Raw genomic sequence first — 20381 nt, forward strand, 5'->3', positions numbered from 1 at the left:
ATTGATGTTCAACTGCACACAGCCGTTTCAGTTGTATATAGTGACCCCATACAGGTTTAGTCAGAAAGATGGGAAAGCCACTGCGGCAAAGGCCAGAGGCAGGAGTCAGGTGCAGGCTCTGGAGTCGGACAGTTGGGGGCACTTTGTGTCTTTTGCAACAATGTTGTGACTTTGACAAGTTACGATGATCTTTTAAACCTTTTTCTTCAACTATAAAAGAGAGAGAGGGGCACCTGTGTGGCTCAGTCGTTAAGCGTCTGCCTTCGGCTCAGGTCATGGTCCCGGGGTCCTGGGATCGAGCCCCGCACTGGGCTCCCTGCTCGGCGGGAAGCCTGCTTCTCCCTCTCCCACTCCCCCTGCTTGTGTTCCCTCTCTCGCTGTCTCTCTCTGTCAAATAAATAAATAAAATCTTTAAAAAAAATAAAAGAGAGAGAATAACATACCCAGTTCATCACATGTAAACATGGTTTAGCAGTGTTTTGGGCATAGCAATTTCTCAATAAATATTAGCTGTGTTGCTGTGATTAGTATATACTGATAACGAAGGATGGCCAGGTCCTGCTTTAACAGCGCAATTAGATTCACTGAGAATTAGCTAAATGTCCCTATGTAAACAAGTAACGAGAAAATATTCGCCCCCACAGAAAGTTTACTTTGGCATGTTGTCATCAGCTTAGCCCTATGGGGTATGATTAGCAAAAGTCCTAGGGAACTTGTTATTTTCGTTGCAAGAGGGATATGTTGAGGATGCTGCTTGTGGCTTGCCGCACAGTTCCTGAGGACCCAGGGAAGAAATTTCTCTTTGGGCTGAGTCCCAGGAATGGCTGGGCTCCTCCTGGAAAAGTGGTTTCTTTTAATCTTTTGGACTCTGCTCCATGGCACTGATGCTGTTCCCTGCTTGCTTGGGCCCAGTCAGGAGGCTGCTCTAGCACAGACTCAGGAGTCCGTACCCCACGTCATATTGTGGAGGCTAACCTTATCCTGGCGTCACTGTTTTTTCTTCTACCTTCTTCAAACTCCCAAAGATGTCTTCACAGACTTTTTCTTGTCTTATTTTTTGAATAAGATGGACACCCCCTGGCTTTGGTGCACAGTCCCCTTGATGTATAAAGAGGCACTTGAGTGCTCCCTCTGGAGGGGAGGGGGCTGCCCTCTCTGGAGGCTCCGCTCACGATGGCCAGCCTCAGGGAAGGATTTCTGGCCAGTAGTCCCATTTCCTGGGTGGTACCTGTTCCTGCTGCCCTTTCTGTCCACGTGGCTCAGGAATCTGGGGGCCCAGGGTGGACTGGGCCCAGCTGTGACCCCCATGCTCCCCAGGTCTGGCCCCCAGTGCAGCCTCCCAAATCCTCTATGGGAAAGGGACCCAGGAGATGACTCTCAGCCCCGAGTGGTGGGCTCCCTGCTCTGGATGTTGGGGGCCCGGCAAGATGGGTGGAGAGAGGGTGTGGTTCGGCCTTCCTGCCCAGTGAACTCTGATCCCCAGTGAGAGCAGTCCTACACAAAGGCCAAACCCACTCCGGTTGAACAGGGACCCTCCTTCCCGGTCGATGGCTCACCCTACCGGGCCCCCGCCCTCCGCTCCAGCCAGAGCGGGCAGTCTGGGGGGCTGCTGGGCATGCGTGGACCAGGAGCAGGGTGCTCACCTCTGACTGCCAGCCCCCCCCCCCCCCCCCCCGCCCCAGGGGGGGGGCGCGGGGTCCCCCGGGGGCCCCCCCCCCCCCCCCTCCCCCCCCCCCCCCCCCCCCCCCCCCTGCAGGGGGGGGGTCTGGTTTCCCCGGGAGCCCCCCCCCCCCCTCACACGGAGCCCATGCCAAGGAGCAGCATCAGCTGGACTCTTCGGGATGTTTTCAATCACTGATTCCAAAGAGGGCTTAGCCACAGGCAGCAGGGGAGCTAAAAGCCTGTTTACAAAAATGCTCGTTTTACACGTCCAGGGTTCACAGACTGCAGTGCAAGTCACTCCCTCCTGTGTCGCCAGGCTGCCCCCAGACAACAGTGCAGCTGAGCAGGGGCTGGGGCTCAGGAAGTTGGGGTGCAGCCCAGTCTCACCCCGGCACCCCAAGCCACTCTGTGGAAGGAACGCTGCCTCATGCACTTTCCGCTCCCTCAGCGTTCGCTGGAGAACCAAAGGAGATCCAGAGCAAGGGGACGGGTTCTTCAGGTCAGGGGCCGTGCGGGCAGGTGGCACCCCAGGGCCCTCTGGAATCCGGGGAGGGTCTTTCCTATCCAAACCAGCACCCCAGCAACGAGGAGCTAGACATGCGTGTGCGGTGGTAAGACATACAGAACCTAAGCCTTCCGGCGCGAACCACTTCTCCGCGTTCAGCCCCGTGGCACGGAGCACGTTCACGCGGCTGTGCAACCATTGCCACCATCCTCCCCGGAACACGTCCATCTTCCCACACTGGAACTCCAGAGCGACGTTTTGAAAAGTCTCTCATTCCGCAGATTTTAATGGAAACCCCATATGGTTTCTGGAGGGGAACAAAGATCTGTCGGGGTCTAAAGGGACTCATCCTGGTGGAGCAATGGCAGAGACAGGAGGCCCTCAGCCGAGACTGTGGTGAGTCCCTAAGGACACAGGGGACAGCTGGGTCACATGCAGGGGGCGGAGGAATGCTCCAACAGGACACCCCTGGGCCAGCCCCCTGCAGGCAGGGAACATCTGCGTCTTCAAAGGGAAAGTTTTTTTTCCTGGGGTCTGACTGGGCCTGTGGAACAGTGGCTGCTCTGAGAAAGTCCCGGCCTCCCAAACCGCAGCGTGGGGACAGAGGTATGTGAAGCATGTGTGACTCTCCTCAGAAGGCACCCCGGCCCCCGGTCTACCAACCCCCTGGACCTACTTCAGACAAATTACAAGCCTGTCCACAAGCACTTTGGTGGGAATCTTGTTTTCCCTCTTCCATAGAGAAAGCAGATTTACTGACAGATTAGGGAGCAGGGGGCGGTGAGGGGAGGTCACCCAGGAGCACAAGCCTTTCGGTGAAGCATTAAATCACCCGTTAATGAGGTGCCGGTATTCCTCAGCACTGGGGAGAGGGGACAAGTTCAAGAGAAACCTCCGGAAGGCCTGGAGGGGCTGCTAGGCTGCTAGGCCTGGCTCCAGCACACCCCCACCCCCGGCCCCCGCCAGGCTTCTGGAGAACTTGACCTTCCTCAATCAGCAGTTCTCATGTAATCCCGAGGAGGGGGTGCTGTGGCTATCCCCACTGTACAGCGGGGGAAACTGAGGCATGGAGCAGTGACCTGTCTGAGGTCACATCAGAGGGAGTACTGGGTTTTAGTGCTCCCACTCGATACACTTGCTTCTCCCTGTGTCCCAACATACTGGGTGACTTTGCGCACATGGGTTTCTACCAAGGACCCGTATTCATGCGGCACCTTCTCATGGGTTACTTGCTTGGTTTTTACAACTGTATACAGTTGGAACAACAGATAGGTTTGCACTCACTTCACAGAGCAGGACACTGAGGCCTGAGGCTGTTTGGTTTGTGTTAGGGGCTGAAATGTATGCCTCCTCAAATTCCTATGTCCTAACCCTCAGAACCCCAGAATGTGACTATTTAGAGACAGCATCTTTAAAGGTGCAATTAAGTTAAAATGAGGTAGTTCAGGTGGACCCCAATCCAAAGTGACTGGCGTCCGCATACACAGACGCACGGGGAAGCAGCTGTCCTCAAGCCAGGGAGAGAGGCCTCCCTTGAAACCCTCCCTGCGGCACCTTGACCTTGGACTTCCAGCCTCCAGAGGGTTAGAAGCCCCCAGTGGTGGTATTGGTTATGCAGCCCGTCTGCCTATGCAGCTTTGCTCCGGGTTCACAGCGTGGGTGCAGAGGGCCGGTTCTGCTTCTCCCCACATGCCCCGCTCCAGGGTAAGGATCCCTGCTTCCCTTCCTGCCCGGTCACAGGGAGTGTGGATGAGTGCAGGGGATGGCGCTTTGAGTGTGTGGTTGCTACTGGGTGGAGTGACGCTTACCTTAACGACGGTAAAATCCACCTCAACCCACAAATGTGTGGAGCAGTGTAGTAGGCTGGTTGGGAGCAGAGAGCTCAGCCAGATCCGGGTTTGAATCCTGTGTGTGACCTCAGGCAAGTTGCTTAAACTGCCTCATTTGCAGGGGTGATGATAGGAGTATTATAATCTCGGGATTAGCGTACATAATAAGTAACCTTACAGAGCTCGGTAAATGCTCAGTGGTCATCATCACCGTTAGCAGGTAAAAGGGTGTGGGACGCTAGAGGCTTGGGGTCAGTCCAGACCTGGGTGGAGGGTTGAGGGGCCAGCTGAGCAGGGACAGGGTCCTAGCCTTGGGCAGGGCCCACACAAGCAGAGACCAGCATGGCTGTCTTCACACAGAAAGTCCCACCTCCTGGAACAAACTGGCAGAGAAATGAAAAAACAAGAGCATGATGTCCTACAGAGGCTCTTCCCAACTCAGACGCGGCGACAGTGTATTTAAAAGCTGATTCAATCCAGGCTTAGAGATGTGAACTGGTTTGCTGTCGGTTTGTGGTGGTTTCTTCAAGTTCATGATCTGAGCCTTCTCAGGAGGGAGGGTCTGGATGGAGAGGATCTGCAGCTGGCAGCCCTCAGTCCCACAGTGCCAGGGGCTTCCGTGGTTCCACTCTTTGGGCTGCAGGGAGTGGGCTGGGGCATTTGGGGTGCAGGGCGCACCCCTCACGGACCCCACGTACAAATGGTGGAATGGCAGTCCCCTCCCCGTCCTGGGCAGGTGGATGGGTCGCCCAGTGGTGTAACCTCTGCTTAGAGGGGTCCCCCAGCAGACTCGTGGGTCCCCTATGCCTTTGCCACCCAGATCTTGGCAGGCATTGCCCAGGGTGAGCTGTGAGAGTTCCTGATGACTCACCTTTTCCACTTCTGTCTCAGTGGAGGACGCGGGGCGTAGGGGCAGAACCTAGGACACAGGGCAACTGCACCCTCACAGTCCACCAGGACGACCACCCCACTGTTCCTCACTCAGAACCCAACCCCGGAGATTTCTGGCTTTCTTTCACGGACCCTGTTTCCCTCCCTAAACTCCAGCTTCCATCCCTACCACCCCCAGCCTGTCCACAGCTCAATTCCAGTTTACAAATTAATCCCAGGGTTCAAGTACTTTCCCATAGGGGTCCTGAGGGAGTGGCCGGCCTGAAGGGGCCCTTCCCAGTGGGGAATCCTTGCCCCTACTGGGAAAAGAACACGTAAGATTGTGGTGAGGAGTGGGTGGGAGCCTGCGTGGCCAGTCAGGAGGGAAACTGTGGGGGGCAGGGGACCCCGGGATCACAGAGTGTGGGGGTTTGGAAAGCGGGGCCACGAGCTTGAGCCAATGGTCAGAACTCTTGGGGACAATTCATGCTGCTGCAGTCCCCGATCCCTCTTCCAGCCAGGGGCCTCGGTCCCGGTGCTGTGGGGCATAGACAGCCATCTTTGGGGTCCCCACCTCCACGAGGGGCCCAGCCCACGGGAGAGGACCTATGAGCGGGAGCATCTCCATCCCCATCTGAACAGCCGGGGTCAGCCCAGGCTGCTCCATGGTTCAAGATTCTGGCAGCAGGGCACCCTCAGGCAGGGGGAAGGAGTTACCTGGGCCACTTCTAGCGCCCAGCAGGTTCTCATTCTCTCATGGGGGAGGGGAGGCTGGACAGTGACGTGTGGGCAGAGAGGTGTCTCGAGCGAGGACCCTCTTATCCCCAGAAATCCCACTACCTTCCAGGACAGGCTCCTCCCCGCCCCCCCACCCCTGGGGCAGTGCCCCCTCCATTGGGCCCACCCCCAACAGGGTGGACCCGGTGTCCTGGAAAGGGCCCAGGCCACAAAGAAGTTCCATGGATTCACCCAGGGGGGAGAAGGGAGCCAAGCCCCTGGGTCTTCCCCACCTCATGAGTAGGCTGGGGGCTGGAGTGACGCCCTACACTCCCTTCAGCCCCCTGAAGGCTCCTTCCAAGTCTCCCCCTCCATTCCCTCCGAGTCCAGGTGTTCGAGCATCTTCCAAGCCCCCAGCACAGGATATAAGAGGTAATGTGTCCCTCGGGTCCAGCCCATCCTTTCAGGGGGGGCCTTCCTGGTAAACCCCAAGGCCAAGATCAGCCGGAGAGCCAGACTCATGAACCCTGGGTCAGGCTCTTGGCTGCGGAGCAGACCACATGGCCTGGCAGCCCCAAGTTGCTGAGTCAGGGAGAGGCACAGCCAGGAGGGAGCGGTGGAGGCGGCCTCAGCGGCAGACCGCCCCCCCCCCCCCCCCCGGCCCCGGGGCCTCCCCCCACCCCCAGCACTTCTTTCCCCTTCGCCCTAACTGCCTAACTGGTCCGGGGCTCCGGGCCAGAGGAAGCGCCTGGGCCCTATCCTGGCTCCACCGGAAGCTTGCTCTGGGACCAGAAGCTGCCCTTCCCCATTCAGGGCATGGGCTTTTCACGAGTAAAGGGAAAGGGTTCGACTCTGTAACCTTTAGATCCCTTCCAGCTCTCGTGTTCCCCCGTGGGTGGCTCACAGCGCCCCCCACCGTCCTTCCCCGTCCCCCCAGCTCCCTGCCCCAAGTTCTGGCAGCCTCCTGCCCGGGGCCCGGGGTGCCCCACCAGCTGCCCCGTGTCAGGGAGGGGCAGGGAAATCACTCAGGCCAGCTCAGCTCTCCATTTCTCTGATTTTTATTCCCTAGGGTCTGAGCCCTAGGATGGGGGGGCGGAAGGGGCTGCCCCCGACCCCCAGGCACGCCCGGGTCCTGGCGGGCTAGAAGTAGTTGACCACTCTGCGGAGCGACTGGATGCGCGCGTTGTGGGCCTCCCAGTCGGAGCAGTTACGGAAGTCACCCCGCTCCACCAGGTACATGCGGCCGCGGTAGTTGGGCTCCTCGTACAGGACCCACCTGGGGTCAGAGGGAGGCCGGGTGAGAGAAGACCTGCCAACAGCCCCTCCCCTCCTCTCCCGGCCCAGCTGGGCTCTGGAGCCTGAACTGGGGGGGAGGGGTGTGGGGGGCGAGCGGCCCACAGCTGCCCCCGACTCGTCCCCCCAGCCTTTCCTCGGGCCGGCCTCTCTCCTCACTTCTGATGCCCCCTTTCCCCTCACAATGGAGAGAAAACGGCTTTTTCACCATGGGAAGCAAAGCGGGGCTACACGCCCAGATCTGCCTGCTGGGGTCCCTCCGGGCCCAGGCCATGGGGTGTTCTGACTCTGTCTTTGCAGTGACCCCCCACTGTGGCCCTAACAGTTCTGGCCCTCCCACCCCAAGTGCTCTGCTGTCGAAGGAGCTGTCCCCCCGCTGAGACACAGACTCTGAAATTATGAGCCCGTCCAGCCCAAGGCCACACAGCCCACTGAGTCGCCTGCTTAGGGCAGCTTCCCCAGCACTCCCCTCTCCTGTCACCGCGGGCCCCCTTCTCCAGCCTGACTCCGCATCTGGAGCCCGGTGCGGTCTGCACAAGGGTCAGGGGTCAGGAGTGCTGACAGAGGCCCAGCGCGTGCGCTGCAGGGTTGCTCAGGGCCGACCTGGTTTATCCCGCAGCCTCCCCGCGCCCTGACCGCCACGGTGCCCAAACTGCCCCCTCCCCCGCCCCCAGCCTCCCCACACCCATGGCTGGGCCTCCTCAGTAAACCTCCCCTCCGGAGGCTGCGACTCTGGGAGGAGGAAGGGGGGAGGGGGCCTGGCCCATCCACAGGAGCGCAGGCGCTGTGCCCTTGGGGGGCAGGAAGTGAGGAGAACGATGTGGCACATTTCCCTCCAAATACCCTCCGAGACATGGGTCTGTGGGGACGGGTCGGGTCAATCCTGGGCTAACTCGGGAACCCGCACAAAGAAACTCCTGGTATGTGGGAGGCGGTAGGAAGCCCTGCCTGGAGGCCCCCATCAGGCCCCAGGAAAGGCCCTGAAGGAGGTCACAACCAGACCACGTGATCCAGGCCATCACCTCTGGGCAGCTTCTCCTTACTTTTTTCTTTCTTTTTCTTAACTAGTTAAAGTCACAGGAGGCCAAAGGTGAGTGCTCTGTGGGGAGGAGAGCAGAGCCCTGGGTCCGAATGGGGGGGTTGGCCACACGCAGCCGCTGAGTCTCCATCTCCTCTTGGGTAAATCGAGGCCTACAGGAGACCCTGTGCCCCTGTGGTCGAAACTCTTAGCTCCTACCTTCCCACTGTTTTTCTCAAGAGACCCCGGGGGTCCCCCAGGGTGGGTGTAGGGGTGGCAGCGAGAGTCTCAGGACACCTTCCATGCAAAGGCGTGACTTCGGCCTCCTGAGACACAATTTGACCAGCAGTTTTCCAAGCAGATTGTTGTTCTGGAATTTGATCCCTCAGATCCCCGGATACCATCAACTTAGGGCAAACGGGGTTTCCGAGAGGCAGAGAAAGGCAGACGTGACAAGATGAATCCTGATTGAACCAGAGTGACAGAGATAGCAGGAATGGAGCAGAGTTGCCCTGGGACGCTGGGTCAGGGGGCCCCGAGGGAAGGTGGGGGGGGGGTCCAGTTCTTCCTCTGGCTCAGCCACTATCTTCATTCAGTCTCTCTCGTGACCACTGTCTTGAACCTCTTGAGGTGTTCCCTGATCCCAAACCTCAGACACACAGACAGCAGCTGGATCCCTTAGCTGCTGTGACAGGAGCCATGTTCCCAGAGCCCGAGTGGGGCTCTTCTGCAGACGGGATGGGGCTGAGGTCTCAGGAGGCTCTCTGCTCTAGACCAGGGACACTGACTTGAAGCCAAACGCCTGGCTGCCATCCCAGCTGCGCCACTCACAAGCGGGGCAAGGTCACTTTCTGAGCCTCAGCTAACTCCTCTGTAAAAGGAGGTAACGCTATCCACTGGCTTGGTGGATGGGAGATGGGAGATGGCCACCATGAAGATATGGTGGCTGAGCCTGACAGGTATACAGGCTGCCTATGGCTGATGGAAGGAACCAAGTGTGCAGGGGCCAACAGAAGCCAGGCTAGCCCGGGGTTCTGACGACTCTCTTGCAGGAGAGCAAACAAGCCCCACTATGCCTGGGCAAAACCCCCCTGGCCACAGCCTGTCCACCAGAAGTGAGCCACCATGACGTCAATCCCCCTGGGAGGCCTTCGTGCTGGGGGTCTGCCTGCTTGGCAGGAGAGGTCCAATTCAAGGGTCCATTTTGCTGGGTAAGTAAGGGGTGTGCAGGGTGGGCAGGGCTACCCTTCTCCGAGCAGGGCTCCCCTGGCTCGAGTAGACCAGAGGACAGTCCATGAGATCAGTCCAATCATAGAGAACCATTAGTTTGCCAAGTACCTCCCTACCTCTGCTCCTACTGTGGCCCCATGTGTCCTCCCGAGGCCTTCTTGAGCCATGGAGGAAGCCACCTCCTTTGCTCCACTGGGGTAGAGGAGGCAGCTGAGGGAGGGAATGGGCCTCCAGGGCAGGGGCCAGGCTGCCCCCCCCCCCCCCCCCCGCTGGGGTCTGACCCACCCTGCAGCCTCCCCACACTGGGCTTGTGCAGGGCCCAGCTGGGCTGTGGTCCGCGGCCTTGTGGCCTGTACTCACGCTCCGTCCCCGTACACCTTGATGGCGTTGACACAGTTCTTGGACCAGCCCTGACTCTGCAGGAAGGGGCAGTCTTCCCGGAACTCCAGGCACTGGCCGGTGAAGTTGCAGCCCTCAAAGATTTCCAGGCGGAAGTTCTCCCCGTGCTGCGGGCCCCATGGGAGCAGAGGAAAGATGGCGGACGGCACTGAGTTCCCCTCCCCCACACAGAAGCCCGTGTGGCCAGGAACTCAGAGTCGCCCTGGGCTCTGGGCGCCCAAGAGCTCCTGCGCTGGGGGGCCAGTGAGGGCCCGCCACCCCAGCACAAGCATCAGCACGGCACACTGCGTTTTCCGGCACCTTGAGATCTGGTTGGACGAAAGGGCGCTATCACTTTAAAAAAGCTTCCAAGCCCCTGAACCAGTCCACTCTCCTCTTTCTTCAACTCAAGAATCCAAGGGTTAGAGAGGGCCAGACCGCCTGGGAGACTTTGGCCATGCTCTGACCAGGGCCTGGGCCACTGGGCTCCCTTCTAGCGCCTGGACTGGGGGACCCCTGCCCCAGCCACCCCAACGCATTCCTCTGCCCGTCATCCCCACCCTGGGGCCGCAGGCCGGGGGCAAGCCTTTAAATGATAATATTTTACAAACTGTAATAGAACCTTTTATTAAAACAGGAAGCCAAAAATCTAAAACAAATAACAGAGATCTCATTTGCTGAAATCCCTGCTGGCTCACTGGGATGACAGTATATAGCCCCTTCTAAGATTCCTTGCATTTCCAAAGACAGAGGAGGGCCAGCTCCCAATTGGCTCTGGTGCCGGCAGGGGCTGGGTCTGCATCACAGTTGGCCCTAAGGATAGCTCTTAGGAGAACAGCATTCAAAAAATACCTAGGAGAGTTTTCATACAGATAGCATTATGCAAGATCCAGAGCCAGCCATGTTAATTCCTTTTTCCAAATGTCTACGGCCTGGTGGAAATACTAAGAAAGCAGTCTTACAATCTGAGATGCCAAAGCCCAGCTGGTTTTGTAACTCGTGTAGAAAAGAGAGAGGCCCCCCACCCCCCCCACACACGAGGCTCCCGCCCTGGGGTTCCTCAGATGTTCACTAGCACCGCCTGGCCCCCATGTCCAGGGAAAGATCCTTCCACAGACACACGGCTGAGACTCCGGTGAGAATCTGGTTCAGGAATCAGCCATTTCCCACCTGACCATGTGGACCTCCCAGCAGCTCAGCTGGTACGTGTTAACTTGGGAGAATCCAAAGGAATAGGAACACTCGGTCCTCAAAGCAGCCCCTCCCTGTAAGGGCAACTAGACACGAACTGTCCTTCACCCTGGGTAGCGACACCCCTCATACGCTCTCCCTACACACATCGGGCCGCTTGTGTGGCTCCAGAAGACCTGCCCCCAAACTCCCGAGGACTGGCTAGTGACTTAGGCCTCCTCCTTCAGTCATTCCACGGTCAGAGCATCAAAGTCTCTTGAAAAGCACTCGAAGATGACCGGCATGGGTGGATACCCTGGGCCCACATCAGCCTGGCTTTAGCTAAATTCTCCCCCATCTGGTTGCAAATCCAAACTTCTATTATTTCCAACAGCATTTTAAGTGGAAAATGCAGCAAGATGTTGGGATCGGACACTGGAGGTGGTTGCTTGACGCATGCCGTTAAATGTAGGTATAAAAACTTGCAGGGGCTCTCGGGTTCGGTCCCATGCCATCCCACACACAGGGGAGTGGCGGGTCTGCATGGGGTCATCTCTCCCTCTTAAACATCCCATGGCCTCGTCAGATCTTAAAGTTGGGACGGCTCCCAGATTATTGGTCCCATGTCCGAGCAGCACCGACCCTCGGTCCCTCTGGCAGGAAGCCCCCAGCCAGAGGCCCACTTACCATTCCTATGGGGCGGCAGGAGCCCATGTGGTCATTGTGACCGTTCCAGCGGAGGAAGTCGGGGTAGTCTCCATGCTCCAGGATAAATTGCTGACCCCGGAAGTCGGGGTGATCGAAGCAGACCCAGGCGCCGCTCTCCACACGGATGGAGTTCACCCGATTCATAAAGCCTCGGTCCTGGAAGTTGTCACAGTCCCCGTAGACCTCCAGCTTCCTCCCGGTGAAGTGCTTGCCCTCATAGAGGATGATCTAGAAAGGTCAGGTTAGAGGGCTCGGGGTCAGGGGCTTCTCTTCTTTCAGTTTTGGGAGCAGACACCTGGCGTCCAACACCCTCGATTGAACCCTGATTCCCAGGCCCGCTGTGCACAGTAGGTGCTCAACACCATTAGCTGGGTGACAGAACGCATGGATGGGGGGCTGAGGTCGGACCCAGGGCCTGGCCCTCCCCACCCCGGGGGGCTCACAGTTGAGCAGACAAATTTCAGAAGATATTTGGGGACAGGGAGTCCCCCTAGTCCCTGGGCCCATTTGAAAACAGGCTCTTTTCAAACTCCCATTGCATTTTTTAAAAAGATTTTATTTATTTGAGACAGAGAGAGAGAGAGAGAAAGCATGGGCAGGGAGAGGGGCAGAGGGAGAAGCAGGCTCCCAGCTGAGCAGGGAGCCGGATGCGGGGCTCGATCCCAGAACCCTGGGATCATGACCTGAGCCGAAGGTGGTCGCTTAACCGACTGAGCCACCGGGGCACCGTCCCACTGCATTTTTAAAACTCAGTTTTTGTTCATTGTTAAATCATAACATCCAAGGCAGTGTTTTTAGAAGAAAGCATTTCACCCACAACCCCACCATCATAACCAAACATTGAATTACCAGAAAGTCAGGTTCCTGGGACTGGGCCCCTTAGCGGGAGAGGCTAAATGCAACAGAGCCAAGTCAGGGCCTGGTGTGGGGATTAATGGCTAAAAAGGGGGCTTTTTCAATGTAACTCATCCCTTTGTTTACTGGGCCACCCCTTTGGGTGACAGGCATGTGTCAGAGCTGGAACACTGCCAAACCAGTGGTCAGTTCACAGCATCCTATGGCAATGTAACACTGACAGGTTCTCCTCGTCCCTAAACTACACAACACTATCGGCCCCAAAGTTCATTTTCTGCCACGGAGCGTGAAATTCCAACCACGCAATAACTCTTTGGGTTTCTAGAATTGTGCTCCTAGAAAGGCCCTGGCAAAGTACGAATAATGGTGCCCGGAGGGCTGGTAACTGCTGTAATCACTTGCCCTGTCACCGATGACTACCCTTCTGGGCCCCCTGGGCAGAAGCTATGAGAGCCAGGGTGTGACTTCTCAGCTCTCCAGGTCCCTCTGGGGCCCGGGGGGGGGAAGGTGTGCAGGGGCATGATGGGCTCTTGGGATTGTTTGTTATTGAAGCCTAACCAAACCTGTGCAGACTGAGTAATGTTCTCATCCTCTAACCTTGACCGTAGCCCCTGGAGACCAAAGGCTGCACCTCATTAGCTAGGGGAGGGAGCAGAAAATGGGTGGGGGAGATGCGAATTTGCCACCTTCCCGCACAAGACAGGTCTGGTCGATGGCGCAGAGAGATTCAGGGGGTTCCGGTCGCCCACCGGATTCCAAGATCTCTCAAACCGCCCCCAGGGCCAGTGCTGGGGGCCGTGGGAGACGGGGACCGTCCCGCCTCCCACACCAGAGAGGCCCTCTGCTGGGGCCAGGCCGCCCAGTTTGGGTAGCAAATTTTGTCAGTTTTGCTCAGGTTTCTGGGATGCTTTGGGCGCCTCAAGTAACAGCTTGGCCCCTGCCTCCCGAGGACGAGGAGCAGCGGAAGGCGGCGGGTGTCGGGCCGCGCGCGGGCGGCGTCCGTTACCGTCGGGCCGGGCCGGGAGGGGCCCCACTCACCTTTCCCGAGCGCTGCGCCATGGTGTGCCCGCCCCGCCCGCGGCCGGCCCCTATATAGCCGGCCGCAGCCCTGCTGGCTCAGCGCCGCCCGGGACAAAAGATTTGCTGGCCGGCGCGTTAGTGCTGGTCCGGCGCCCTAAGCCCGCAAGGGGCCGCCCCGCCCCGTCCGTGGGACCGAACTCCACTCCCCCCCACCGCCATCCCCACACCCCCGGCGCCGCCAGCCCCGCCATGCGCGCCCCGCCCCCTGCCCGGGCTCCGTCGGGTGCCTGCGGGGTCACGGCGGCCCCGCGAACCCCCAGCCAGCCCCACCGCCTCCTCTGTCTCTGAGCCCCGGCCGCCCGCCGTCCCTGCTGAGTCAGGGGCACACACACGCACACACGTGCGCGCACACACGCACACGCCGGGCCCCACCGCTTCCCCTCTGCCTTGGGGTTCTCCAGCAGTGCCGCCCCTCCCCCTTCCCTCCTTGGGCACCAAGCCCTCCCGGACCTCCCGCCCCCTCCCTTTCTCACCTGGTCACCCGCGCTCAAGCTGTGACGGAGGTTTTTCTCTGGACCAAGGATGGAACCCAGCTCCTGGGAGCAAAGAAGACAGCCCTTGACCGCCCCCCCCCACCCCCCAGCGCCTCCTGCTCTGGTCTTAGCCCCCAGCCCCACCTTACACTTTCCACGCCAACGGCACCCAGTCGCTGGTGGCCCACCCGCCCCGGCATCTCTGTGCCAGGTTGTCCTCCCCTTCCTTTTCCCCTCCTGTGTTCTTGCTCCCCGAGTGCTGTCCCCCCACCCCCACCCCAGTGCTCATCCTCCATCCCTTTCCGTGTTACCTGCCCTGCCCCGGCAGTACTTGCTGGTGGTCCACAGTGCTCTGTACCCAAACCACCCTGGACAAGGATGAGTTTAGGGAAACAGGCAGCCCCATTGCAGCATGAGACTTTCTCAGGGCACAGAAGTACTTGGCACTCAACAAAGGCTCACAGATTGTGAAGTGAACAGAGTCAAACTGAGCCCACAAGATGTGCAGCCCCGGATTAGGCTGGGGGGATGAGATGCGTATACATAAAACAATGACTCTGGTCTTTAGCTGGGGCTGGGGGCCAGCTCTGAGATCAAAGGAGACAGAGCTCATCTGCACAGGGGGTGACCCCAGGGGGCTTCACGGAGGGCAGGGCAGTGGGTCCCAGCGGATGCTGTGGGGAACAGTCTGAATTGTTTCTCCACTTTCAGGGAAGAATTTTGAGCACATTTCACAGATGAGATGCTTCAGGCTCAGGAGAGGAGGTCACGCAGTTCTTGGGGTACATGGTGAACTTGCCTCTGTTCTGAGAGGCTGTCCAAGGGTAGGCCTCTCAGCGGCCCTGGCCCAGCTGTTGCCCCCACAGGCATCCACACTGGCCAAACCACCCAGTCCAACGTTTGCCTCCCGACACGGGCCCTGTTGGGGAAATGTAATTAAAAACAAAATCTCCCCAAAAGCCTGTCCGTAAAGGTAGAAAAGGAAGAAAACTGTTGTATTATTGAATAAATAAGCATTAAGTCTGAATGTGATGTCCATCACAGGCCATCCGCTAAAGAGATTTCAAAAGACGAGGAAATCTCAGCCTTTTTATCTAGACAGGCAGATGCAACATATGTGTTCTTAAGAGAAATTGCTGATTTTCTTGTATCTTTGTGCTTCGAGATGGGTTTTGCAATTCAAAGTAAGGTGACAGCTGGAGCTAAGCCAGTCCTCTCCTTGCAGGAAACCAGGAGGTGGAGAGATATCTTCCTTGATGATTCCTTTTTCAAAGAGGTGGCTCCCAACTCCTGGAGGAAACGTTCCTGAGTTTTCAGCCTGGCAAGCAGCTTGTTTAGCCATTAAAAGATGTGCATACATGTAATAAGAACAAAAGAAGGGGCACCTGGGTGGCTCAGGTCATGATCCTGGAGTCCTGGGATCCAACCACGCATTGAGCCCCTCATGGAGCCCCACATCGGGCTCCCTGCTCAGCGGGGAATCTGCTTTTACCTCTCTTGCTCCCCCTGCTTGTGGTCTCTCTCTCTGTCAAATAAATAAATAAAATCTTAAAAAAAAAGAAGAAGAATCAAGAAAGAAATTCTAGAAGAAAAAGGAGGGATGGCGGAGTGCCTGGATGGCTCAGTCGTTGGACGTCTGCCTTCGGCTCAGGTCATGGTCCCGGGGTCCTGGAATCGAGGCCCGCGTTGGGCTCTCTGCTCAGCGGGAAGCCTGCTTCTCCCTCTCCCGCTCCCCCTGCTTGTGTTCCCTCTCTCGCTGTGTCTCTCTCTGTCAAATAAATAAAATCTTAAAAAAAAAAAAAAGAAAGAAAGAAAGAAAAAGGAGGGATGGGAAGTCTCTTCCCTTATTTTCAACCGGGAAAATTAAGTCTCTTATTTTTTTAATATAAACTTTATTTTCTAGAGCAATTTTAGGTTCATAGCAAGATTGAGCTCCAAGTGCAGAAAGTTCCCATATACCCCCTGCCCTCCCCAGCCTCCCCATCATCAGCATCCCCTACCAGGGTGTTATATTTGTTACAACTATGAATAAACACTGACAAATCATTATCAACTGAAGTCCATAGTTTAATTTGTATTTGCCATTACAGCACCAGGGCCAGAGCCCACAGACAATGCACCTAGGTGATGTGGGGGAGATTCAAAACACAAGCAGCAATTTCAGGCGTTTTCTGCAGAGTATACATGAAAAACAACAAGCCACAGCCTCACTAAAAGAATTGGTAAAAATGAACAGGTGGATCAGATTTCTTCAACTTTAACCTCCATTCCCCTATCCCAGCCCCATGTCTCAGTTCTCACCCAGGATTTTCATTATAAGGAGGTCAGGCCTGCCATGGCTCATACGATGTATTTGTGCCCAAGAAGAATCCCTGCCCCAAAGAGCTATCTACACATGCAAACTCCAGGCTGGCAAACCTCACCACTGCAGAGCCTGGTCTTTGAGCGAGTCATCTTTAATAGTGCACTGCTAAAAGGAACCTTGAAATAGGTGAGCTCTTAAGCCACATATGACTGTTGGTTGGTGACAAAATGCTAGGAGAATGGCTCAGAATAAAACGATGACAGTAGAAGGAGCAGGGCTAAGGATGCCGTCTTGATTTTAAGAAAATCTCAACAATGTGCAAACTTAAAAGCTTCGAGTAGCTGCTCAGTGTGGGAAAGCTGCAAGGCATGTGCCGATCCAGTGTCCACCTGCCCGCTTCCATCCTCCTGCCTTGGGTTTTTGTCGAAACTCTTCCCTTTTGCGGTAAGTTTGAGCATAGAGAAGTCTGGAGAGTAATAGAAGGAATAATAACACACCCATTACCCAGCTTTGTTAAATCTTAACATTTTGCCATTTTTAATGTCAGGTTGACTTTTTTTTCTCTAAAGAAAGAAGTCATCAGGGGCCCCTGGGTGGCGCAGTCGGGTAAGAATCTGAGTCTTGGTTTAGGCTCAGGTCTTGATCTCAAGGTTGTAGGATCCTGCCGGGCTCCGAGCTCAGCGAGGAGTCTGTTAAAGTTTCTCTCTCCCTCTCCCTCTGCCCCTCCCCGCTCTCTCTCTCTCTCTCTCTCTCTCTCAAATAAATAAATACAGAGGCACCTGGGTGGCTCAGTCGTTAAGCGTCTGCCTTTGGCTCAGGTCATGAAGCCAGGGTCCTGGGATCAAGCCCCACATCGGGCTCCCTGCTCCGCGGGAAGCCTGCTTCTCTCTCCCACTCCCCCTGCTTGTGTTCCCTCTCTCACTGTCTCTCTCTGTCAAATAAATAAATAAAATCTTTAAAAATAAATAAATAAAATAAATACAACTTAAAAAAAAGTCATCAAAAGGCATCCTTCTCCAGAAATACCCACTATCCTGATTTTTATGTTTATTATTTCTTTGAGTGTTTTCATACCTTTACTATTTGTGTACCTGGAAATAAGGTACATTTTACAGTAGGCTAACACTGTACAGGCATCCTTCTGCAATTTGTTATCTTCTTGTTTGTGACCCCAGGTTCTGAAATAGTGAATGGATAACTCTTGGTAAGTTCCTCAGAGAACCAAGTAAACTCTTCCATCTATTTATCTAGTACATTGCATGCTAGGAAAATTCAGTGTCTATTAAAAACAAGAAAGAATACAATGTGTTTGGGGTGAAATTGTGGGACCGTGCCTTATGGCTTGTTGCAAGATATCAAGTATCCCGGGGCCCTACCCACTAAAGGCCTGTCCCTCCTCTATCATTCTGACAAATGGAAATACCCTCAGATGTCCAATGCCTTCAGGGGCCAATCCCACCACGTTTGGGAGCCATACCTCTGTGTGAAATTGCTGGGTGGAGCTCACCTCAACTCCACTGGATGCAGCCAAGGCTGCATGAACGCATGAGTGAATGAGGGCAAGCACACCAACGGTGCAGGGTTAGCCATCGGAATGTTTGCCCGGGCCTCGGTTAGTGTGTGCCCAGAAAGTGCACTGGGCAGTTTGGGGACAGCCTCGGTCCTCTGGACACAATGACCTCTGGTGGACAGGGAGGGAGGGAGCTCCTTTAGCCAGAATCTGCGCCCTTCTAAGGGCGGGGGAGGGAAGGACTGTCTGTGGACCAGCGGGGTCCTGAAACTCCTCGGGAGAAGGAGTGAAATCTTCCTGGGGTTTGCTCAGTGCCAAGCCCCACTGCCTGGGGTTCCGGCTCCTCCCTGTTTCAGGTCTACTTCTAGGAGACAGAACACCTCTCCCTCCCAGAAGAGGGGCCAGAGGTCTCCAGTGGAGGGGGCGCGTATCGGATTAGGGTAGGGAAGGAAAAGGTGGGAGTGCCAAAGCTGAACGTTTGGGTTCTGGGAGACGTCCCCTTGGCCCCATCTCCCACCCGAGAATAAGCGGGCTTGGGTGCGCGCGAGGCGCCGAAGCCTGACCCCCTAGTGGTGGTTACAGTAACTACATCCCCAATTGCTGGGGGCGGGGCAGCGGTGTGGGGGGCGGGGCTTGGAATTACAATTCGTTCAACCGCAGGGACAGTAATTTCACAGTGTTTATACAGCCAGGGACCAACTAACACAACATATATTATGCCACTTAATTCCTTCAGCAATCTTCAGAGGCAGGCAGGTGTTATTAACACTCCCACTTTGTAGAAAGGAAAAGTAAGACACGGGGTAAGTAACTGGCCCGAGGCCACAGAGCCAGTGAAGAGTGGAGCTCCGATTTGAATGCGAAACCCGTGCCCTTACCCTCAAAGAGATTACAGTTCGTACATTCTCCCAGCATTCTGCTGTTCTCCAGTATAGCTCGTCTGTTCCTGTCCTCGTTTCAGACCTTCCTCCTCCAGCTCCCCTCCTTCACCCCAGTCTTCAGCATTGCCTCATCTCATGACTCAAAGGCCGAAGATAGGCCCACTCCGAGAAATCCATCCAAGCAGTAAACAGAGAGCAAATAAAGAATTATGAAAACACATTTAAGTGACATGAATGCAAGGCGGATAATTCCAACATATACTAAAGGACATTCCAGAAAAGCGTCAGCAAGAGCAGCAGAGCGCACCCAGCTCAGTTGGTTAAGCATCTGCCTTCGGCTCGGGTCATGATCTCAGGGTTCTGGGCTCGAGTCTCGCATCGGGCTCCCTGCTCAGCGGGGAGCCTGCTTCTCCCTCTCCCTCTGCCTCTGCCCCTCCCCGTGCTCATTCTCTCTCGCACGCTCTCTCTCTCTCTCTCTCTCTCTCTCAATAAATAAAAATCTTTAAATTGGTTTCGGCTCAGGTCAAGATCTCAGAGTGATGTGATCGAGCTCCGTGTCTGGCTCCCTGTTCAGCAGGGAGTCTGCTTGGGATTCTCTCTCTCCCTCTCCCTCTGCCCCTGCCCCCACCCCTCTCTAAACAAATAAATAAGTCTTTAGAAAACAAAAGAGCAGTAGTGAAGCCCTATTTGAGGAGGTAGTGCCTCAGAACTTTCAAGCATTGAAGGAGATCCTGAACTCTGAGAGTGCACTCTGAATACTGAGTACTGAGCAAGATAAATAAAAATAACTAGCACATCTAGACACACTGTGGTGGAGCTCCAGAACAGCAGTTAAAGGGCAGATCTTTGAAGATACCAAAGAGAAGAGCTGCGTCATCCTCCCCTGTCCCCCAGGGCAGGGCCCTTAGGTGTCCTCTGAGACTCCACAAGCCCCAGCCTGCAGGAAGGATGGCCCCACCGAGCCACGCCGCCCTTGGATTGCCTCCTGGCTCTGAGCCTCAATCCCCTAATCTGGGAAAGGGGCAAGTAAAATCTCTCCTCCACAGAACTACAGCAAGTAAGAGTGAGCAGTGTGTTGGGGGTGGGGTGGGGCATGGCAGCGATTTGTTTCTTTACTTTTTCTTTTGATATTTAATACCTTTTCATTGTTTATTAATGACCACTCCTGACAAACCTACATCCCTCTACGGTTCTGTAGTTACTCCATTTTACAGATGAGTAAGTTGAGTCCCAGACCCAGGCCCAGGCCAACATTTTTTGTAGGGCCCCTGTCTATATATAATTTGCGACACCTGAAATCAGCACCATGGCACCAATCTTGGGGGCCCAGGCACAGGTCAGTGGAGGTTTGAATCCTCCTCAACCCGTGTGCTTCCTCACACATGCCTGCTCGCTCGCTCTCCTCCAACATAACTGCGGGAGCGCGTGTCCTGACTTGTCTCCACCCCCTGCCCTCCCAGGGCCAGCGGACTCATTCCTTCAGTATTTCCAACCTAACACCTGAACAAAGGGACCCAGTCCAGTTCGCGTGGGGCCAAGTGGGGTCCCAGCCCACTCCAGCAGGTCACAGGGCACAAACCACAAACATTGGTACGGGCTAGGGGAGGGGTGCTGGGGGGAGCGTGAAGGGCAATGGGGGGCAGAGGCCTGCGTCCTGGCTTTAGGCCCGTGCTCCTTTCACCTGGTTGTGAGTCTTGATGGTGGCAGAGAACTGGGGAGGGCGAACCTGTCAGGTCAGTTGGGGGCAGAGGCAGAACAGGAAGAAGGGGGTAGGTTATGGGGCACAGTCAGCTAATACTAGCGGGGGTCACGATTTCCGTAGCAGCATCACAGGATGAAAGTTTGTGGAGTTTACATCTGGAGAGGGGTCTTGCTTTTGGAGCAAAACTATCTGCAG

The 20381-nt window shown here is 56.0% G+C and overlaps 1 protein-coding gene and 1 long non-coding RNA gene across 3 annotated transcripts; one reads left to right on the forward strand and one right to left on the reverse strand.

The window, feature by feature from the left end:
- Positions 1 to 6395: 6395 nt before the first annotated feature.
- Positions 6396 to 15312, forward strand: LOC112815898 (uncharacterized). The gene is made up of 3 exons (XR_003206072.2): positions 6396 to 6816; positions 8947 to 9105; positions 15014 to 15312. It is a non-coding gene; the product is annotated as an uncharacterized lncRNA (long non-coding RNA).
- On the reverse strand, positions 6626 to 13468 carry CRYGN (crystallin gamma N). Of its 2 annotated transcripts, none has more exons than XM_025862165.2 (4): positions 13274 to 13468; positions 11360 to 11608; positions 9485 to 9630; positions 6626 to 6859 (listed from the first exon to the last, which is right to left on the reverse strand). In XM_025862165.2, exons 1-4 carry the CDS (start codon positions 13292 to 13294, stop codon positions 6724 to 6726), a joined length of 552 nt encoding a protein of 183 aa, XP_025717950.1. In that variant the 5' UTR covers positions 13295 to 13468; the 3' UTR covers positions 6626 to 6723. The 2 variants fall into 2 exon arrangements, with proteins under 2 accessions (XP_025717950.1, XP_073743607.1); XM_073887506.1 differs by lacking the exon at positions 13274 to 13468 and adding an exon at positions 12833 to 13183.
- Positions 15313 to 20381: the final 5069 nt, after the last annotated feature.

Source organism: Callorhinus ursinus, unplaced genomic scaffold (genome assembly GCF_003265705.2).
Source record: "Callorhinus ursinus isolate GAN/ISIS: 27379988/994484 unplaced genomic scaffold, GSC_fseal_2.0 scaffold80, whole genome shotgun sequence".
Lineage (NCBI taxonomy): Eukaryota > Metazoa > Chordata > Mammalia > Carnivora > Otariidae > Callorhinus > Callorhinus ursinus.

What these genes read in the sequence shown, in the direction of transcription:
- CRYGN (XM_073887506.1), bottom strand. Translation starts at nt 12,871, where the DNA reads ATGAGGTGCAGCCTTTGGTCTCCAGGGGCTACGGTCAAG. An exon ending in CCTGCCGCCCCATAGGAATG is followed by an intron (nt 9,631 to 11,359) that starts GTAAGTGGGCCT and finishes TGGGGCCCGCAG; the next exon opens with CACGGGGAGAACTTCCGCCT. An exon ending in AAGGTGTACGGGGACGGAGC is followed by an intron (nt 6,860 to 9,484) that starts GTGAGTACAGGC and finishes CTCTGACCCCAG; the next exon opens with GTGGGTCCTGTACGAGGAGC.